At 41.3% G+C, this 22,426-nt stretch overlaps 1 protein-coding gene across 1 annotated transcript in view; it reads right to left on the bottom strand.

Annotated features, from left to right (window-relative positions):
- The window catches only part of Prkci (protein kinase C iota), a 57,668-nt gene that overhangs the window by 14,731 nt on the left and 20,511 nt on the right, over positions 1-22,426 (bottom strand). The window contains exons 3-10 of the mRNA XM_041659120.1: positions 15,530-15,619; positions 14,450-14,500; positions 10,138-10,223; positions 8,370-8,510; positions 7,242-7,296; positions 5,984-6,042; positions 850-1,026; positions 339-436 (exon numbers count right to left, since the gene is read on the bottom strand). Coding sequence (XP_041515054.1) covers positions 339-436; positions 850-1,026; positions 5,984-6,042; positions 7,242-7,296; positions 8,370-8,510; positions 10,138-10,223; positions 14,450-14,500; positions 15,530-15,619 — 757 coding nt within the window. The remainder of the gene's footprint in view (positions 1-338; positions 437-849; positions 1,027-5,983; positions 6,043-7,241; positions 7,297-8,369; positions 8,511-10,137; positions 10,224-14,449; positions 14,501-15,529; positions 15,620-22,426) is intronic.

The following is a 22,426-nucleotide window of genomic DNA, read 5'->3' as shown; positions in this document are numbered from 1 at the left end:
GCATAAAGGGCTGATTGAGTCCTCGCCAAGAACTTAGTGAGAACAAGAGGCACGGACATAAGAAAGGAACCCAGCATGGCACAACTACACGGACTCCACTCTAGAGTGTCTGCTTGGGGTAAGGAGCTACTGACTAGGTGAGTCATGTCTGCATGTCACGTCAGGTAAAGGAGACATCATGTCCTAAGCTGTGGATGTGCAGGGCACTAAAGGGCTGGCTGTCTACACTACTGGTGTTAGACTGGTACTGCTGATTGTAGCAGGAAGTTCTTAGTGCTCCTACAGGAATTACAGGAAACAGATGAAGCCCAGGAACATTCTGTCCACTTTAACCTCACCTGCTTTCTGTCTGGAAGCAAGAATGCAGTCCAACAAGAAAAGGGTGATTGGAAGCCTGCTCAAAAACATGCTTCTCCGTCTGCACCCAGTCAATGTCCTGTTTAAAACACCAAAGAAATCTATGTCAAATGAAATGACCAAAACTATGATAAATTTGTTCTTAGCAAGCCAGTCATCACAAATGTTAACTAATTCGACTAAATATCAAAATTACTCACTGTCATGAAACAAAAGTTATACAAAGAGAAAATACAGTAACAAAATGTCCAGTATTATGAAATAGTCTTGAACACTCAGAAACCTCAAGTACTTCCCTTGATAATGATATGCCTTGACGTTATTTTTACCTAAGGCATGTTCTTAGGGAAGCAGACCACAATAACGACGCACAATGCTGAAGTAGTGCGCTTTTGTTATGTCTGTCTGTGTGGCACTCTGGATTACACCAGGGCTTCGGACATGCTAGGGTTTGTCTAGAAGTAGAAAAAACATAAACATCACCATGCTTACCTCATCATCATTGACAAGCTCTTTTTTCACAACTTTCATTGCATAAATGCGATCTGTTTTTTTTAATCGAACCAACAGTACTTTGGCATAACTTCCTCTCCCTATAACGCGAAGCAAATCAAAATCCTGGAGACCTAAACTTGATGACGCTTTGCCGCTTTCCCTGGTGTTTGTCGCCTGTTGAGAACATTTATATAACAAAGTTTTACCTGGAAATATTTTGTTCAATTCTTTCTATTTCTAACACACTGTTCCAACTATAATAAAACATTTAAGTTCTTAACGCTTTTCTTATATTTATATATTCTAAATCTAAAACATCTGATCTTTGAGAGACAGGATGAGCTTGTGAGTTAAGAAGGGTTAAGAACAGAGCTGATCTGTTTTAAGCACAGTATCATGGAGACACATGAATTAAACATGACTCTGACTTTCATGACTGGGAGAAGAGATGATGATAAGGAGGATAACATATGTGGACAGGATAACAGTGGCAGCTGTGTGCATTATTTGGTTTTCTAAACAGAATTTAAGTTAGAATATCAAGATAGAAGAGTCAGCCAGGTGGTGGTGGCGCACGCCTTTAATCCCAGCACTCAGGAGGCAAAGGCAGGTGGATCTCTGTGAGTTCGAGGGCAGCCTGGTCTACAAGAGCTTGTTCCAGGATAGGCTCCAAAGCTACAGAGAAACCCTGTCTCAAAAAACCAAAAAGGATAGAAGAGCCTGTAAGGGAATGGTAGACACTAGATAAATGTAACCCAGGCTGTGAGAGGGCACACTCCAAAGTGTATGAGATGCTACAGGCAGGAAATGACCAGGAAGCAGTACAGATAGCAGTAGATTTGATATTAAAGGATGGCAAAGGAACCCTTTCAATTCATTTAAAACTAGAAATTTAAACATCCATCACTTCATGCAGATCATCAAAGATAATTTTTTACATGATACCTGCAAAGCCAAAAGAACACCTTTAGGGACCATGCCCCATAAGAAGAAAGCAGGAGCCGGGGGTGGGGTACAACTTTAATCCCAGCACTCGGCAGGCAGAGGCAGAACTCTGTGAGTTCAAGGTCAGCCTGTCTATAGAGGGAGTTTCAGGAGACTCCAAAGTTACAAAGAGAAACCCTGTCTCAAAAAAAGAAAAAAGAAATCCCACCACAATAATTAAAAAAAAAAAAAGCATAAAACAGGAATCCTATGGTTAAAAATATCAAGAAAAGAAAGGCAAATAGGAGAAGGAAAGGAGGGAGGGGAGAAGAGAAAGAAACGAAAGCTCCAGCTCTGACTCCTCCGGCCTCTGCGTGGACGTGCACATCCACATAAACACACATACATGTAATTAAAAACAACAGTTTAAAAAGAATGGTCATGGGGATGGAAAGGAAGATCACTGTTCTTCCAGAGGACCCTGGTTCCATTCCTAGCACCCACATGGCAGCCCACAGCTGTCTGCAACTCCAGCGCCTGGGCACCCGATGCCCTCTTTTCAACTCCACAGGCACCAGGCACACATGTGGTACAGACATATATGAAAGCAAAATACTGATACACATAAAATAAAATAAACATATCTAAAAATATTTTTAAAAGTTCACATTTAAGAAACTAGAAATAATAATAATTAGACTTTGTAATACTAGATTCTCATTATTGAAAATACCAATTTAGTTCTTTAAGAAGAAAAAAACATCAGGTGGAAAAGGCCAGGCACTAGAAATAGAAAACCAAGTGGGTAAATGTGGGGAAATCTAAATAAAGAATGCTGCTTTATAACCCCCCACACATCAAAAAATGAAAATATGGCAAAAATATCACTGAAGACAGGAAGAAAGAAGACTGAACTTCAAGTACTAAGTTTAATTTAAAGGGCATCTTCTTGAAAATGATCAAAGTTTCAACAGCTTGTGTTGAATCTTAAGGCTACAGGATAGCTATATAAACCAGCAATAGGATAAAAGCTTAAAACAAGTTTAAAAACCATCCATCGCCACCATCTCCACCATCATCTCCATCATCTCCATGTCCACCATCTCCATGTCCACCATCTCCACCATCTCCACCATCATCTCCACCATCATCTCCATCTCCACCATCATCTCCACCATCATCTCCATCTCCACCATCTCCATCTCCACCATCATCTCCATCTCCACCATCGCCACCATCTCCATCTCCACCATCTCCACCATCATCTCCATCTCCACCATCTCCACCATCATCTCCATCTCCACCATCTCCATCTCCACCATCTCCATCTCCACCATCTCCACCATCATCTCCATCTCCACTATCTAAGGACTGGCTTACTAGAGACTGACCAGGCACAGCGTGGACAAGAACGAGCAGCAACCACAACTCTCACACTGCTGGTGGAACTACAAACTCACAAATGGAAACCTGCGGCCACCATCTCTTTCAGTGGACTGTACATACTCTTCAGCACGTCTACTACCTATGCCCCAAAGTTGTTATTTTTTTTTAAAGATTTATTTATTTATTATGTATACAACATTCTCCTTCCACATATGTCCACACACCAGAAGAGGGCACCAGATCTCGTTACAGATGGTTGTGAGCCTCCATGTGGTTGCTGGGAATTGAACTCAGGACCTCTGGAAGAGCAGCCAGTGCTCTAAATCGCTGAGCCATCTCTCCAGCCCCCCCCCCCAAAGTTGTTATTAACTTACATAATTAATTATTTATGAAGTACTGAGGAGTGAAATGTTTATTTTATGTAGTACTAAGGACTGAACCCAGGACCTCATGTATGCTAGGTAAATGTTCGACCTCTCAAACTTCTCCAACCCCCTTTTTCAGTTTTTATTTGACTTCACTAAGTTGTCTAGGCTGGCTCTGTGATCCTCCTGCCTCAGCATCCTGAGTAGCTGGGAGGACGCACTGGCTTTCATCAGCGGGGTCAGTAAACCACACTTATAAAACTGTTTCATCTTAACATCACAATACTTCCAACTGAGAGGGAAAACTGAAGTGGGACAGGTAAATGGAATGATAAAAATAACTGAAGTACTGCTCCGCGAAACACTCATCCATGTTACACGGGAGAAGTCAGAACATGCATTTTGTAGGACTCTGTTTCTACAGCTGGAACAAGAGCAAATAAAGGGGCGCAGACAATGGCTACTTTTAGGGGAGGGGGGAGACAGGATTGCCATGATCAGAAGCTGCAAGACAGACCTCTGGAGTGGTGGTACATCTTTCTTCTGAGAGGTCATCCTATAGTGCTCACTGTGTCAAAAATCCATCTAGCCACATCTCATCGTCTGAGCGTTAGCTACATGTATTGAAAAGGTGTGACCACCAAAGCAGTAAGAATAATGATGATAATGATAAAATGTCAACACGTTTCTAAAAACAACCAAAAAAAGGAATAAAGGCCACCAAAGAGCAGATTAAAGAAATATGAGCAATACACGGTCTGGAAGAGCAGAGGACACATTCTTTAATGTTAGGGTTTTCTTCCTTTATATGACTCAATCAGCCTACAACAGGACAAGGAAGACCTGGTCACAGTGGCAGAGCAGGTTATAAATGTTAACAACCTTGGCAATGGAGAAGCAAACATGCAGCCTTAAAGAACAAAACTGAAAGAAAGACTAAGGGTAGATGAAACAGATTAGAGACTGGGGTGCAGCCGGGCAGGGCAGGAGCACCTGTAATCCCGCATCTGGGAGGGGGAGGAAGAAGGACCAGGAGACAGAATCTTCCTTAGCTATGCAGGGAGTTCTAGGACAGCCTGGGCAACAGGAGAACTTGACTCAAAAGAACAAAAGAAAACAAACAAAAGGTAATTAGTCTAAGATGCCACACTAAAAACACGGGATCAACAGATTTACTTCAAACTTCTGCTGGAGTAAAGCAAGTGAGGAGACAAAGCACCCACTGTATGTTCACAGTAACTGAACTGAGCAGTGCATACGGGAGGGGGCTTGGCTACAACGTTCTGTCTGCTACTTCTGTACCAAATACTAGACCTGGATGGAGGTGGGTGGTCCTTGGACTACCCACAGGACAGGGAACCCTGATTGCTTTTCAGGCTGAGGGGGGGGGACTTAATTGGGGGAGGGAAATGGGAGGCAGTGGCGGGGAAGAGACAGAAATCTTTAATAAATAAATAAATTAAAAAAATTTCCATAACAAAAAGTTGGACGATAACAGCCATCAAGCACTAAAAACTGAAAAGAAGAAAAGGTAAGGACTAATCTTCCATGACCAGACGCACATTTCAAAACCAGAGATTTAGACACTATTCACACAGAGAAGAGGTTAAAGGGCTTCCGAGACAATGGACCGGGAACAGATAACACATGACATTCTTTTTCACCAAAAGCTTTTCTAAAACTGGTTATTGTTTTAATTAATTTCTGTTTTAGAACAAAAACCTGGACTTGAGAAACAGCTCAGCAGTTAAGTTCAGCACCCACATCAGGCAGCTCCCAGCAGCCTGTAACTACTGCTCCAATCGACCTGACACACTCTTGAGGCATCCATGACCACCTGCACATATGTGGCACTTTCTTACACAGATACATACAAAAATAAATATTAAAACCCAATAAACTGCCTAATAGAGAGAGAGAGAAAAAAGAAAACACTAGCCAGATGACTTAGCAGGTGAAATACAAAGTGTTTGCTACCCAGGCCTAGCAACCTAAGTGGGGTTCCCGAAGCCATATGCAGATATTAGAGTATCAGCTCCACTTCTACATGCATATGGCAGCATGCCCATCCCATTCCTACACATCACACACAATAATAACAATAATATTTTAAATGCCAATTAAGACATTTAACCATTTACACTTTAAGCAATTAGTCCAGAAAACAGAAGAATCTGCAGTATGTTTCAAACAATATTATCAAGTACTAAATGCTATTCCTATGTATATTGTACTTTTTGCATATGGTATCTTAAAGTGAAAATAAATTTTCAAGTTATTTCATAGTTAAAACTACTTAAAGATTTAAATAAAAACAGAACTCTAAAATCATTAACTATCTCCCTTGATTGACTGTTACTGTCTAGTGGGTAAGCAGCTCCAAGTGTTACATTTCTAAGAGACCGTATCTTTCTAAGAAGGAATGATGCTGTGTACAGTAGTACAAATTGCCTTACCTCCTTTTCTTCACCAACTTGGTCCAGACTTTCATGACTTGAAGGATTATATGGAATTACTAAAAATTCAAAACCAAATATTGAAAAAGAAGAAAAATAATCAATGATGAATTTGACTTAAAATTTTTCTTTTGATGGTTTTTCTTAGTTTTTACATATGAGTAAGTAATTAGTGAAAGCTTAATATTTGTTAAGAGTAGTGAAGGGGCTGGAGAGATGGCTCAGCGGCTAAGAGCACTGGCCAGAGGTCCTGAGTTCAATTCTCTGCACCCACATGGTGGCTCACAGCCATCTATAGTGGGATCTGATGTGCTCTTGTGGTATAAAGTCATCATACATGCAAACAGAGCACTCATACACATAAAACAAATAAATCTTTAAAAAAAATAAGGTAAAGAAAGATCATTTAAAAAGAAAGAGTAGTGAAGGCAGAGAAGAAGCACCAGTTGGCAGTCAAGTCCTGCTTTTTCTCTTCTTTATGAATAATTTGTTCTCTACAGAGGACTATAAATCCTATTGAAATGCTTTAACACCCGCAAACAGAGATGGCAGGCCTATAACCTTCGTCTTAGAAATGCTTGACTCTTACTGAGATGAAGACCTGGCACGTCGGGCTTCTGCTCCTCAACACTGCTGGGGGTTGGAGGAGTAGCAGCCCTCAGCTCAGACCGGTCAAGCTCCTTTCTTTAAGCTTCAGCATCCCCCAGATACGCACTTAACTCGCCCACACAGTCAGTCTGCTACGCTCTATCTCTACATTTCCAGAGGAAGGGTTTGAAGAAAACCAAGTTGCTTCAACAGTCAACATGGCTCCAAACTCAGCTTTGTACTTTCTCACTGTGAAAACAAACTAGGCTTGCTGAATTTAAAGGATTCTCAAAAGAAATTATTTGAACTAAGAATGTCATTTGTTAGCTTACACAGTTGTTTTTTCAAATGCTAAATATGTATATTAAAATACTGTGACAAATTTTACAAACACAAAATATGCTTATGTACACTATGTTTTTAAACTTGGGCTTTAAAAGGCTACCACACGACTGTGGCGAGGAGCTCCGGGGGCAGAAGGGCTGAAAGTGGGGAATACAGGAGAAAACGGGGAAGGAGAAGCAACAGAAGTTTATCTGAAAATGCTATCATGAAATCTAATACACTGCATGCTAACTCAAAAAATAAAAAACAAAACCACATGAAGTCTAATGTGAGAGATTAGACTTAAAAAGCCCCCAGAGCAGTCTCTAGTCGCTACTGCCCTTACCTGTCTGTGCATGGTCTGGGTGCATGGATGACTGGTCCATTGGCATCATTGGTTCCTACAAACAGTTCCAAAGACACAGTAACTTAGAAGATTCTTTTCAAACCCCCAAACCTCTATATACCTAGAAATGACAGTATCTCAATGGGATGTATCGTATTAAAACTTAAATGTGAAAAACTCTAAGTGATATGAGTTACATTATTATTATAATACTTAACAATATAAAGCCATGCACTACTCCTATGAATGACATAATTTTTACAGAAAAAAAAATACACAAGGGATTTCAGGTGAGTTAGAAATAAAACCGTGATTCCCCCTTCTACATTACCTTTCCTCCCTCTGAAACCTGACAACAACCTTCCAAGTTACTCTCTGACCTCCAGATGCTGTGGCACGTGTGCATAACACATGCACAAAAGAACAACGAATAAAAATAGGATACAAGATATAGCTAAGGGGACTGGAGACAGTGCTCAGCAGTTAAAGAGAACTTGCAGCTCTCGCAAAGGGCCTGAGCTCATTTCTTAGCACTCATACTGGGCAGTTCAGTTCCAAGGGATCTGACACCCTCTTCTGACCTCCAAGGCCAGAACACACTGGGCACATACATATACATACACATAAATAAAAAATAAATCTGAAAAAAATGACCAAATCATACTGTTGAGAAAAATGAGTTGGAAAAGGATGTACATCAATAACACCACTTTTACTAGAAGCATATTAAAAAAAGACACACTCAAAGTAATGAACAAAATTATTAAATACTTTAAATGACTAAAAAACTAATTGTTTCTCCTGCAATAAAATTCTACGGAAAATACAGGAAGGAGGAACCAGGGAATTTAAAAAGTATGGAAGAAGTATCAATCAAGAACTGTTTGACTCTTAATTCAGAATGAAAATTGTAACTTTTATGAGACAACTAAAAATGTGACTACTGCCTGGACGGCATTTGATAACGGTTCCTTCAAGACTTGCAAAGTTTACGTATCGTAAGTAGAATGTAAAGAACGCCTGCACACTATATCTTCTGAGATGCAGTTCTGTAACACCTTCCTGCTTTAGCCCTGTTAAATGAAGCATGCTACACACAAATATAACAAACAATTCTCTAAGCCTTACCGGTGGCAAGGAATGCCGCCCACACTCAATTGTGACAAGCTTGTGGCACTTCTTATGAACCAACAGTTTGCAATTGATGCACTTATATCCTTGTCGTCCAAGTCCCCAGATTCTGTCTGTGCAGATGGCACAGTGAGCACGCTGCAAAGAGTAAGTTCAAGAACATTTATTCACAGTCAGTGGTGGTGCAGGCCTTTAATCCCAGCACTCAGCATGCAGAGGCAAGTGGATCACTAGAAGTTCCAGGCCAGCCTGGCCGACGTAGAGAGTTCCAGGACAGCCAGACCAACAAAACCTATCTCAAACAAAACAAAACAACCCCATTTCCCAACAGCTTGCTCATTGTGTCTTCAATCCCAGAATTCATGAGGCAGAGGCATACTGATCTGTAAGTTCAGTATGGTCTACATAGTGCGTGCCAGCCAAGGCTACATACTAAGACTCTGTCTCAAAAAAAAAAAAAGCAAAATAAACAAACAACCCAAGAAATTTAAAAATCGCTGGTTTTCCTTCTAACTGAATTCCCTCATCATGGCATCAGTTGTCAGCCTATAGCAAAATCAGATGAAACAAAATTTTTTCACATAATTTTTTTTCAAAGGCTATTGAAGATCAGTGAAAAATAAAGAGAAGACAGCCAGTATAAAGAGTCATGAATATACCACCATGTTGCTTTCTGATGTTAAATTCAAGAAATTTTCATCTTCACAGAAATTTCACAGTAATGAACACAGGAAAAGTGGCTAATAAGCCCACAGTCTTCCCGATTATGCAGAGGGCAAACCCTGCTTTCCTAGAGAACTTGGGCCTTAGTGTCGCCAGGGCCACTGGTAAGAAGAATTTGGGGATCTCGGACATTCATCTCTAGTGACATTGATGAATTGAGGACATGAAGTTAATTGTAGAACTGAAATCCATAAATGTATAGTTATCAAAAGAAGTTAAACCAGGCACTCCCACACTTAGGCAGACAGAAAGAATTGCCATGGGTTCTTGGTTAACTTCAGCTATACCAAGTACCAGGCCAACTGTAGCAACACAGTTAGAACCTGTGTCAATAAAGGGGTAGGGGTGTTTCTAAACACAGGCTTATGCCAACAGACTGCTTGCTCTCAAACCCCAGCTCTGGACTCACTGGCTAAACAGTTAAGACTTAACTTCATTTTTCTCATCTATAAAATGGAAATACAGTACCTATTTCACAGGGCCAAGTAAGGATTTAGTGAGTCAACACAGGGAGAGCACTCGGGAAATTGCCTCATATTGTGAAAGCTAGCCAAGGCCTTGCTACTACTACTGCTTTCTAAACAGTGAATTAAAGGGCTTATACAATAAACTTTAATAATTTCTGCCTGCTTTGAATTATATTTAAACATAATTTTCTTATAACTTTAAAAACCCATATTTTTTTTCAGACTCATTTGGAAATAAGATGCAAACATTAGAAGTTTAACCTAAGACGAATGGCATTCATTCATCTAATCAGGACCTTCTTAAAAAGCTGGAACCATTCTCGGAGCGGCAGGCTGTGTGTGAGTGAAGCAGAGAAGCGGGCAGTGAAGGAAGTGCTATTCTAACCAGAGTGTGCCTGGTTAGATAGAATAGCTGTGCGCCCCAGCGGTAGAGGGCGGCAGATCAAGGCCTTGCTGCTTCTTTTAAAAGGACTAACAAGATTTAATAACAAACTATCTTTCTCTCATAGGGAGAAAAAAATAAATAAATAAAAATACATGTCTCAAAGTATTAGAATCCAACAAAACAAGTTTACCCTGTTGAAACGTTTGGCTTGAAAAGTGTGGCCATTTGCACAGTAAAGCTTTCTCCACCGGCGGGCCCCTCTGCGGTAGATGGATTCTGAAGAGAGAGTGAGAGTTTAAAGAGCAAGTTTGAATAAAAGGCACTTAATTAAATCTGACTTTTCTGTGATGTTTACCATAGTAACACAAACTAGAACTGAAATGTAGAATGGGCTCGCTACAGGGCTGGCTGCAAACACACAGGGCACTGACACTGGAATAATTAGTACTGTTTTCTTTTCAAGAGATTCCCACCTAACACCTGAGGTAAACTGGAGCTCCTGGACAAGCTAAAGGAGTAAATGTCTGCATCCTTTACCCGATTCACAAGGTACTACTTACTCTTTTGTTATATCTAATATCTTCTTGACAAACACAAACAAAAACAGAGTCTTTTTGTCCCCACAGAATGATTAGAAAATGCAGCGTCTGAAACCAATGACTTTCACTCTAGACATCCATAACACAATATAACCTCTGCATCTTAGAGAATTAACTCAGCAGAAAGTGCAGATACAAACTCTCTTTCTTAACGGTTCCAAAACTGTCTTTCAAAGCTGTCATGTCCTACACAGGAGCAAATCACAATTCAGGCATTGCATTTGGTTTCTTTGGTTTGACTGTCTGGTTGGTTGGTTTTCACGTCTAACATACTCAAAACCATGCGCTCTGCTTTACTCTTCACGTCTTGGGCAGTATTTTTGTGTTCCACATCCCAGGTTGCAGAGTCTGCCTCTTCACAGTCAGAGTTAGTGCTAAAACTTTGAGCAAATGCAAGGCGGTGGTGGTACACACCTTTAATCCCAGCACTAGAGGTAGGTCAATCTCTGTGAGTTCAAGGCCAGCCTGGTCTACAAGAGCTAGTTCCAGGACAGCCAGGACTGTTATACAGAGAAACCCTGTCTTGAAAAACCCAAATAAACCTTTGAGTAAAAATACTCTAGAGATGCCTTTAAAGAGGAGAGGGGCCAGAGGAATGTCTCTGCTGTTGAGTGGACCTCACTGCTCTGACAGGATTAGAGTTCAGTTCCCAACACCTCATCAAAAGCAGCTCACAACTGCCTGTAACTCCAGTATGGCGGCGTAAGCACACAGGGGCAGGGGATCAAATGCTCTCTGCTTCTCAGGCATGGGCACTGGTATGTGCACACGCACAATTAAAATAAAATAATAAGAGTGTTGATCTTTTCTTATGGCATGCCATCAGAGGCACACAAACATCAGATGTCAGCGCCCACCACGACAGACACCTCCACAAGGACTGACTCTACATCTCTTCTTCACTGGAAAGGTACATCCTCTTCATGAAAGTTAATCTGTAAGTGATACTTCTATATAACTCCATCTACAACAAACTTTCATCCTTTTTGATCTGTTTTTGGTACAATACTGGGTGTTGAACCCAGGACCTCACACGTGTTACATAAACATTCTACCACACAGCCACGGGTCTGGCCCACTCCAAAGTTTTTATATAATTGCTATTATCCTTTTTTAATTTTTAAAAACATTTATCAGTGTTTGGCTTGCATGTATGTATGTATACCATGTGCTTGCCTAGTACTCTGGAGGTGAGATGGGGGGATTGGATTCCCTGGAGCCGGAGTTCCAGATGATTCTGAGCTACCACATGGGGCCAGGAACTGAACCCAGATCCTCTCAAAGAGCCATGTCTCCAGCTCCCACAAACACTTTTTTTTCTTTTGGTTTTTCGAAACAAGGTTTTCCATGTAACAGCCCTGACAGTCCTGGAAACTCATCAGACCAGGTTGGCCTCGAACTCACAAAGGTCCTCCTGCCTCTGCCTCCTGAGTGCTGGGATTAAAGGTGTGTGCCACCACTATTGCTAAAACGCATAGGGAGACAGATTAATCTAATCCATTTGTGATTTTGGCAATCCCTCACTATGACATGCACTATCTAGTAGTCACTGCAATCCACTAGACATTGTACTTACTATCTACTGGTATATTTATCAGTGCTAGTTAACAGGAAGAAACATTTCTGAACTACCTTAGAGCAGATGTGGCACTGACTTCACAATTTCAAGTTAAGTAGAAAGCACCAGCTATAATGTTCTTAGACGTCTCTTCTGCTTGCAGAGCTGGGGATGCAGCCAGGGCCTTGCACACTAGTGGAGCCCCACAGCATGACCCCTGACACTAGACACAGGTGTTTGTGTTTGTGCTACATTATCTAGTGAGGGCCAGCACATGTTAACTTACCAGATGCTCTTATGAATTAGATTATATACCCTAAATTTAAATACTTTACTGCTGTCTAAGAACTTAAAGGGCCAAGAGACCCTAGTCATGGTTACCAATTTTCCTCTCTAGTTTAACATTTATTTGACTGGGGAAAAGGTGGTGTCAGACCTCCACCTTTGAAAAGGTCAATGAGTGTGCAGTGTAACGGGAAGCATTTTACCCAGAAAGCATGCCATCTACCTACAGTAGCTTTCCACGGGCACAGAGCCCTGCACAGGGTGTGCCAGGGTCAACTCTGTTAACAGTGGCTCTAGGCTCTCTCCAGAGCTCTGCAAAAACAGTCAACATGGCTTTAACTCTCCTTCCACGAGAACCCCAGGAAGATGCTGTGAGCTGAAATCAAACCTGGGTTTTCACTACTGCCTGGGTGTTCTGCCTGTTCCTTCTATTTCCCCATCTTCCTATGTGACACATTACATCTATTTAACCTTATAGCTCTTTGTTTTCCCTGTTCACTGAAGAGCATTAAATCATAAAATCAGAAGCTTAGACTTGGAAATTTCACATAATTCTGATATTTTATTTATGTTTTAGTACATAAAGCTTGTCTAAAGATCAGAAGGGCAAAGCTAAACCACTAGATGTCGGGCAGTGGTGGCACACACTCCCCAGATTCGGGAGACAGCGGCAGATGGATCTCTGTGAATTCAAGGCTACCCTGGGCTACACAAGGTCAATGCAGAAACAAATCCAGGTGGCGGCGGCTCACATCTTTAATTCCAGTACTAGGGAGTCGCACTATCTTAATTCCGGCACTAGAGGGAATATAAAATGGGAGAGAAAGGCTAATTCTGCTTAGTCTGTGGTCGCCCAGCGCTGGTACAGGTAAGACTTCTCTAGTGGCTTGGCTGCTTTGCTTTTCTGGTTTTTCGGGTTGAACCCCAATATCTATCTCTGGGTTTTTATTATTTGTGTTGCATAATTCAAAGCAAAACATTCATTACTTTTCTTTCTGAAGTCATGTTTATGTGTAGAAACCATAAAAGAAAATGAGGTTCTATAACAATTCCTAACAATGTGACATCTACAGAGGTATCTAGAAGTGAAGTGCCAAGACACTTATTCTCACACTATACAGCAAGCCTAAGCAAATGAATGACCGTAACAGTGGGTCACTGGACTCGGAAGTCGCCTATGTGTGCACACAAGCAAGCACAGTGGCAAACAGACTATGTTAAGTTCCGTTAAGTCTGAACAAGTGATTTGTAGGTATCCTTTTTTCCAAGATGTTTTGAAATTTCCAGATCTGAAAATATTCAAAATTAAAAAAACATGAAGCCACATGACTTAATTTAATTGTGTTTTTATATGCACAACAGACAATTATGTAAGATGTAGCTAGATGAAGTCCATTTGGCAAAAGCACAGCTTAGGCAGTTGTTAATAAGTTCTAAATTAGACTGAAGAAACAGAGTAAGTCGAACAAATTAAAAGTTCTATTTCTTAAGGCAGGCATGGTGGCACATATCTTTAATCCTAGCACTTAGGAGGCATGGGCAGGTGAACCTCTCAGTGGAGGCCTGGTGTAGGAGGTCCTTCTGTCTGTGTGTTGCTTTCACTGGTTAATAAACTGCCTTGGCCTGTTGATAGGGAAGAATTTAAGTAGGTGGGGAAGACGGAACTGAATCCTGGGAGGAAGAAAGTAGAGTCAGGGAGACACCATGGGTCTGCCGCCAGAGATAGACTGCTGAATCTTTGCCGGTAAGCCACTGTCACGTGGCGATATACAGATTAATAGAAATGGGTTAAATCAAGATGTGAGAGTTAGCCAATAAGAAGTTAGAGCTAATGGGCCAAGCCGTGATTTAATTAATACAATTTCTGTGTGGTTATTTCAGGGCTAAGCTAGCTGGGCGACCAGGACAAACAAGTGGCCTTCCAGTTACAGAGGCCAGCCTGGTCTACAAAGCAAGTTCCAAGACAGTCAGAAACCTTGTCTAGAAAAACAAAACAGAAAGTTCTGTTCCTTTTTACTGTAATTAGAATTTCAAGTGTACAGAGTATTAGAAACACTCACTGTCTTCTCCTGGGCAAGGCATTCCAGGACGTTCTGGTACACAAGGAAATACTGAAAGAAATTTAAATTAGTTAACAGCATATTTACAAAATACAAACTATACAGAATTAAAATTAATCCAAAATTCAAAGTGACTTGAGTTACCCAAGGTAGAATTCCTACACATGACCAAAATTAGTCTACTGAAGGCTATCACTTTTACCAAGCCTATATATAAAGCAACTTTCTGTGAAAATAAATATGACTGTAAGTAACACATTAGAAGCTCGATTTACTAATTCCTGACCCTTGTGAATAATCACTTTTTCTTCTTTTGGGCCTTAAAGAAGCTAACTACTACTTTTTAACATCCTTGTTGTAGAAAACTTTGTTTCAACAAAGAATTAAATGACAAAAATCAAAGTTTTTAAAAGATGTGTACTCAATTTAGGAATGAATTAATATCAGAAATAGTATCAAAATCCCCAAAATATTAGCTTATATTCCAGACTATATATTTACAAACATACCATATAAAGCATATAATTCTCTTTATAATGAGAAACATCTTTTTAACTAACTGTACTCTAGTGAATTATGGCCATAATTGAGTTAAGAGCACTCAGAACAGGAAACTGTGCTAGGCAAGTACTCTATAACTGAGTTAACTCTCACTGTGTAGCCCTGGACCACAAGATCCTCCTGCCTCTACCTACCTGGAAAACTGATTGTTTCTCTAACATTTTAACATTTTATACTAGAAAAGGGTAGTCCCTGCCCAGCACACACATGTGCACGCACACACACATGTGCGCACAGAGACTTCTAAAGCCGTACAGGAACTGTTGTAAGTTGTAAAACAATGGGAGATCACATTTGAATATCCTGGAAGACTATAGCCAGATAATACATTTCTCCTACTCTATAGGAAGCAGGCTCATTTTACTTCATCTAGCACAGGAAAAAGAAGCTAGAGGACAATTACATAGGAAAGAGGCCACACATAATAAATGATACCTAGATTGCCTTTAAAGAGTTAATTAAAAAAAACAGTTATGTTTAAGTCACAGCTTTGGGAGAGTCAGCAGATGGTTCTCTTACCATGGATCAAGAGCTCAGAGTCCTTGTTCAGTTCATAGAGCCTGAAAGCTTCTTCTAATTCCAGCTGAGAAGACACTGTGCACGGATCTCCTAAAACACAAAGGAAAACTCAGTCTTCACCCTCTGAGTTGGATAACTGTAAGCAAATTCTATAAACAGTAATGGAAGGAGCACTGATGAGGACAGATGTTTAGACACTTCCTTAAACCTACATTCTCTGCGGTAGATGACATCACATCCAGTTCTAGTTGCACAGAATCAAACACAGGGCCCAGACACCATATTTTTTACATATAAAAAAACCACTCTGAGCCAGGCGGTGGTAGCGCACGCCTTTAATCCCAGCACTCTGAGGCAGAGGCAGGTGGATCTCTGTGGTTCAAGGCCAGCCTGGTCTACAAGAGCTAGTACCAGGAAAGGCTACAAAAAATACAGAAAAGCCTTTCTCAGAAAACCACTCTGTACTGCATGAATGTGCATGTGTGTCACGTGCACACACACACACACACACACACACACACACACACACACACACAGAGTAGCAAACCTGCTCTGACTACCTTCAGGCTGACATGGCTCACTTAGATGGGGACGTTTAGGAGCCAGTCTGTTGCCTCCTCCTTCTCCTTAGTATTGTGGATGGAGCCCAGGACCAGGCCTGGCAAGCACTCTAAGCCTTACCCCTGTTTTGTTCTGTTTGGGGATAGGGTCTCAATAAATTACTCAGGCTGGCTGGCCTCAAGCACATAATCCTCCTGCATCAGTCTCCCAAGGTCTATACCACCAGGTCTGATACTAGTTTCCTTAAAAGAGGATTAAAAGCAGCTGCACTGCTATACTATGGCTGGTTGGGATCTTTCCCTAAGGAGTGACTTTGTCAAAGATTTTCTTTCCCATTACAACATTGCTCAGTCAAGTCACAGGAAAGAAAACACTAAAGCACCCTGGACTAAGATAGTCCAGCTTGAGCCATTTAAAAAAACTTTTTTAGATTGATTTATTTGATTAAGCATTTTGCTTGCATAATATATGTGTACCACATGTGTGCCTGTGGCAGTCAGAAGGCATCAGATCCCCTGGAACTGGAGTTCCAAACAGTCGTAAGACACCTGTGGGTGCTACGAATTGAACCTGGGTCCTTCGCAAGAGCAGCAAGGGCTCTGTGCTGCTGAACCATTTCAGCAGCCCCCACTTTTGCACACATATAAACAATGCATCCAGATAGTGTGCACTCCAACTGCACTTTCCAAGGGGCCCCCAACTCTTCCTCCATTCTTCCCAGGCACCCTAACAGATCCCTATTCCTTTTCATGTCTTCTTTTTTTGTTAACAGCCTATGAGCACTGTCTGCTGGAATGATGACTGATGTCGCTGACTCACTCTTGTGTGAGTAACTGTAGCTTTAGTGAGAAGACATCACTCCACAGCACCACTCCCCATCCTGTGTCTCTCACATTCTTCGCACCCCTCCTCTGCCACGTTCCCTGAACCTTTGGTGAGAAGGATGTCACAGATGTTCTACTTAGGGATGGACACCCGCTTGAGTTACTCTCAAATGTTCAGTGCTAAATTTTAGTAACACGGACAAGGAGGAAGAAACACCTCTCCTGATTAAGCAAAGTGCTGAGTCATTCCTGAAGTCAAGAGGTGACATATATCCAGCATGACACCATTCCTCAATGAACAAGTCACTTAGAGCAAAGCCGGGGCCTGAACTGGATCCGCCCCCTGCTGTGGTTACAGGAAACATTCCTCCACGCTAGATGCCATTGATTCTGCCTAATCTTCAATCATACTCAGTTTACAATGAGAGCACAGTGAAGTCATTTCCTTTCCACACTATCTCAAAGAAAACAGTGTCTCTATTCTTTTCTTCAACTCAGCTGCTGAAGCCTTAATCCCTTTATCTTTTCTGGGCATTTATAACATTAGCCCTGATAACTCACAGAGCCGTGAAAAGGAAGTTTTCAATCCACCAACTTGTAAGACAGTGTTACACAGAAATAGGTAACCAAACCAGAAACTGGAACAAAAGGAAAAGAATTTCATGGCCTTTTCCATCTAATGAAAGGCAGAAGATGGCAGTCATGGGCTGTTTGTGAAGCCCTGAGAACAGAGAAAATGATTGGAAAGTGAACAAAGTGTGACATCACTGTCACTGAAGGCAACATAGAAAATAATCCTAAAAACAGTGGCTGAAATAAATCACAATAACTACATAGAAGGTTCAAAGTATCAAAAGGCTTCTTCCTTTTTTTCTAAAGTATTCATTTTTATTTTATGTGCGTAGGTGTTTTGCCTGCATGTGCATCTGTGTGAGAGCGTCAGAAGCGCTGGAACTGGAGTTGCAGACAGGTGTGAGCTGCCATGTGGGTGCTGGGAATTGAACCTGGGTCCTCTGGAAGAGCACCCAGTGCCCTCAACTACTAAGCCATCCCCCAAAATGGATTCTTTCAACTGCCTATGTAGACATGGATACAGAGAAATGTCAAGAATGGAATAATTTTTGGTGAAACTTGGATTTCAAAAGTATCTAAAAGAAAAACCTTTCCCTGCCAAGTCTTGCTCAGTTTGAAAATAAAGCTGCCTCTCCATTTCAATCTATAAGTCATAAAAATAAGAAACATACTAACAGCAAAGATCAGATTCATGGAGCTTTTAGTGAACACCAAGACTTCGTAAAAAATGGTGCATATGGGGCCAGGTAAGTGCGTTTGCAGAGCAGTTGCTGGCAGAGGCTGCTGGATCCCTGAGGGCTACAGCAGTTGCGGGCAGTTATGAGCCTCACCCCCCCCCCCAAGGATGCTACGGTCCTCTATGGAAGCAGTTTTTACTCTTAACTGCTTAGCCACCTCACCATCTCTACACCAGGATCTTAGCTAAGCATAAGAGCCTCTCAAACCCCAGAAGCGTGTAGATGGGATCTTGTCTAAAAGAGATTTATATGGGTATGGATATTACCTAATGGGGCAGTTTTAACTTTATCATAGAAGGTCTACAATGCTCAAATGAACATGTGACTTCAACTCTGCAGGACAAAGTCTAAGCAAGTTACTGAACTACAAATGCCATGGCCTAGGAAAAGAGAAGGATGATTCAAAGCAATGTTAGTCCTGGAAGACCAACCACTTTCAGAGAACAGCAACGAGTTTCCCTGAGGAACAGTGGTATATGCTGTTTTAACTCAGAGTCTCCCTTTTTGTGACAGGAGTAGGTACTGTACTTCTCTTGTCTCTAGTTTATTATGCAGTCAGTACTCCACAGGTCTTCAGAACTAGCAGAGAAGCAATCAAGGAACCTAAACCACGGGTGGACAAGACAAAGAACAAGAAGAGCATGTTTGGACTATGAACCTTTTGTCATAATGGATTAGGCTCTGGGTGGTTTGGAGAGGTTATTGGCACTTATGTATAACCATAAGGAAGCTGGAAAGTAAGTCATCACAGATAACATATTCAACCTCTTTCATTTTTCTTGAACTGAGTGCCTGTGTGTCACATGTGACCTTTCTTTGACCATGTTTGTTTGATAGGTAAAGCATTCTATATAAGTCATTATGAAACAAAGATGACCAGGAAAGCTACTTTTCAAAGCTAACTCTATCACCAAATCTAAATTTATAGAATAAACACAAATACATTCTTAGTATTTGCTCACTGCAGTTGACTTTGAGAGAATTAAGGGATTGATAAAACCCACATATTAATCGTTAGGTTTTTCTTGTTTTCAATACACCTACTTTTTTTTCACCTATAAAAAGAAACAAATAATTAGGCTCTAAAAACCGTTGTTAGATATGAAATATCCAACTATTTGTAAAATAACCTGACAAGATGCAGAACACAAAACTTAGGTCACATGTTCATTATATTTAAATCCATATACCACTTCCTGGCCCCCATTGGTTCATGGCCATATCATAATGCAAAATACATTTAGTCCAACTTCAAAACTCCCATAATCTAACATGGTCAACACTGTTTAAAAGTCCAAAGTTCAAAGTCTCCTCTGAGACTCAAGGCAATCTCTTAACTATAACTCTCCAGGAAAAAAATATTCCAACATGTGATATATATTACCATTCAAAAAGGGAAGAATCAGGACATAGTTAGGAAATACTGAAAAGTATAAATCTTTAGTGGCTCTGCCTTTCCAGCTTTGTTGCCTGCAAGATACTCATCTCTCTTGGGCTGGTTCCACTCCCCGGGAACTCCTTGGGAGAGAACCCATGGCTCCAGTACTTAAAACATTGCGGGGTCTCCAATACAATCCAGGCTTCCCTTTCAGAACTTCACACAATGGCATCTCGGGGTTTCCATGCAGGGACTCCCCTTGCCACACACCAGGCCTCAGGAACTCTCCTTCACCGCGGAGGAAGATTCCCTACACCGTTCCTCATGTATTTCTCATGACTCTAAGGACAGAACCGTAAGGACAACAGTGCCAAGTTCAGATGCCCATTTGGGAGCCTGGTCCTCGCCTTGAATCACCTTTGCAGAAACTTTCCTTGTAGCCTCTTAAGAGCAGAAAATTCAGTCAGGCAGTGGTGGCGCACGCCTTTAATCCCAGCGCACAGGAGACAGGCAGGCGGATCTCTGTGAATTCGAAGTCAGCCTGGTCCAGAGTGAGTTCCAGGACAGCCAGGACTACACAAAGAAACCCTGTCTAGAAAAACAAAAACAAAAAAAGGGCAGAAAATTCCTCAGGCCCTTTCTTTTCCCAAGTTGGAAGTTTAGCTGGGTAGGATCTTGCCCCGTGCGGACCAGGCCTCTCCTTAATCCCCTTATCTCTTAGCACAAGCCTCAACTCCAACATTCAATTTCCTCCCCCCCTTTTTTCTCTTCATACTGTAGTTTTGTATTTCTTTTTGTCTCACTTGATATTTTTCACCGTAGACCTGCATAAGAGCGATTACTAAAAATGACATGACAGTTAATATCATGTCCTGAAATGTCCTTCAAGAAATTTTCTTTGCAATTTAACCTCAGGCAAAGTCTTAGGACTACAGTGTGGAATATTCCTTTATACTCTGGACATATGTCCCTGTGATTGGCTTAATAAAGAAACCAACTGGCCCATTGCAGGACAAGATAAGGTTAGGGGGAGAGTCAAACGGAATCCTGGGAAGAAGGGTGGAGTCAGGAGCTGTGAGCTGCAGAGCAAGCAGGAGATAAACATGCCGTGTCCAAAGAAGGCACCGCCACATAACAGAGGGTAGATAAGAAATACGAGCTAATTTAAACGTAGGAGTCAGCTAGCAACAAGCCTGAGCTGCTGGCCAAGCATTTATAATTAATATTAAGTCTCTGTGTAGGTTATTTGGGAACCGGTGGGCAGGAAAGAAACTTCCCACTACACCACAGCAGAAGCCACATTCTTTTTTTTTTTAAATATTTATTTATTTATTTGTTATGTATACAATATTCTGTCTGTGTGTATGTCTGCAGGCCAGAAGAGGGCACCAGACCTCATTACAGATGGCTGTGAGCCACCATGTGGTTGCCGGGAATTGAACTCAGGATCAGGACCTTTGGAAGAGCAGGCAATGCTCTCAACCGCTGAGCCATCTCTTCAGCCCCAGAAGCCACATTCTTTTGCCAAAACATCACAAGAATAGTCTCTAGCCCAGTTTTTAATACTGTTTCTCTGAATGGGCCTATATAATCCATATTGCTCTCAGCAATACTGTTTTGCAAGATCCTACCAGGAGGCCTATTTAACCCAGCCTACAACATTCAAATATAACTTTTCTAGACCAAAATCCCAGTCTTCTAAAAACAGGTCAGGCCTGTCACAGTCTCAGTACCATTGCTAGAGGACCGGGCTTCTATTCCCAGTAACCACACGCTGGCCAACAGCTCTCTGTAATTCCAGGTCCAGGGGACCCAGGGCCCTCTTCTGGCTTGTTCAGACACTGGACACACATGATGCAGAGACACACATGTAAGCAAAACACCTACTCACATTAAACACACACACAAAGGAAAGGCATAATACTGCATCTCATAATTATATATTTAGTCAGTTAAAAATAAAAAATTTAAAACTATGCAGAGAACTAAAACAAAATAAAGTAAAATAAAAATCCTGTCTACCATTCCCTGTTCTATGTAAGAGCATATAGCAGTAATGGTTACACAGTTACTATTCACCTGAAATGTTTTGCTACTAGGGGTGATAGCTCACATAAGGAGACAAAGAAGGGGTCACTGCAAGTTCCATATCGGCCAGGGCCACATAACAAGACCTGCCTTTATTTAAACAAAGAAGAAAAAAAGTCAATTTAGGGGCTGGAGAGGTGGCTCAACAGTTAAAAGCACTTGTTGCTTGTTGTTCTTGTAGAAGTTTAGTTCCCGGCACCACAACCTTCTGCAGCCAGTTCCTCCAGGGGGATCAGATACCCTCTTCTGGTCTCCTTAGGCACCAGACACACATGAAGGCAGGAGGGTGAGAAGCCTGAACTCAATGTCCTCGAATTGAGGAAGCTGCCCATTCTATCAATCTATCAGCCCTGGTCCTTAAGAGAACCCTGTCTAACACTGTGATGAGCCTCTTGAGTGTGAGGACAAGCAATGTCTATCCTCAAACAGTTCACAGGGCTTCGTGGGTACAAGTCATTAACACTGCCCTGAAGTAAAATGACCACAATTGCTATGACTGCGCTGACATTTTCTTTACGGTACATTCAGTTAAGAACAAGTAAACTCTTATATTAAAATATAAGACATTTATAATCAAAATTAAGTTAAAATGTCACACCAATAAAACATTTGCCTTACTTCATTTTGGAGACGGAAAGGCAAAGACTGTGCACTTTGATTTAAATCTTCTATCTTAATCTAAGTACTCAAGCGTGGCGTTAAATTTCTACTTTATCTTTCTCTCAACTTTCTTGGG

The sequence above is a fragment of the Microtus oregoni genome, unplaced genomic scaffold (assembly GCF_018167655.1).
Source record: "Microtus oregoni isolate MIOR12 unplaced genomic scaffold, Mior012 000010F_ref0000083, whole genome shotgun sequence".
In the NCBI taxonomy this organism is placed as follows: Eukaryota; Metazoa; Chordata; class Mammalia; order Rodentia; family Cricetidae; genus Microtus; species Microtus oregoni.
This window is presented reverse-complemented; position numbering and strand designations above follow the sequence as displayed.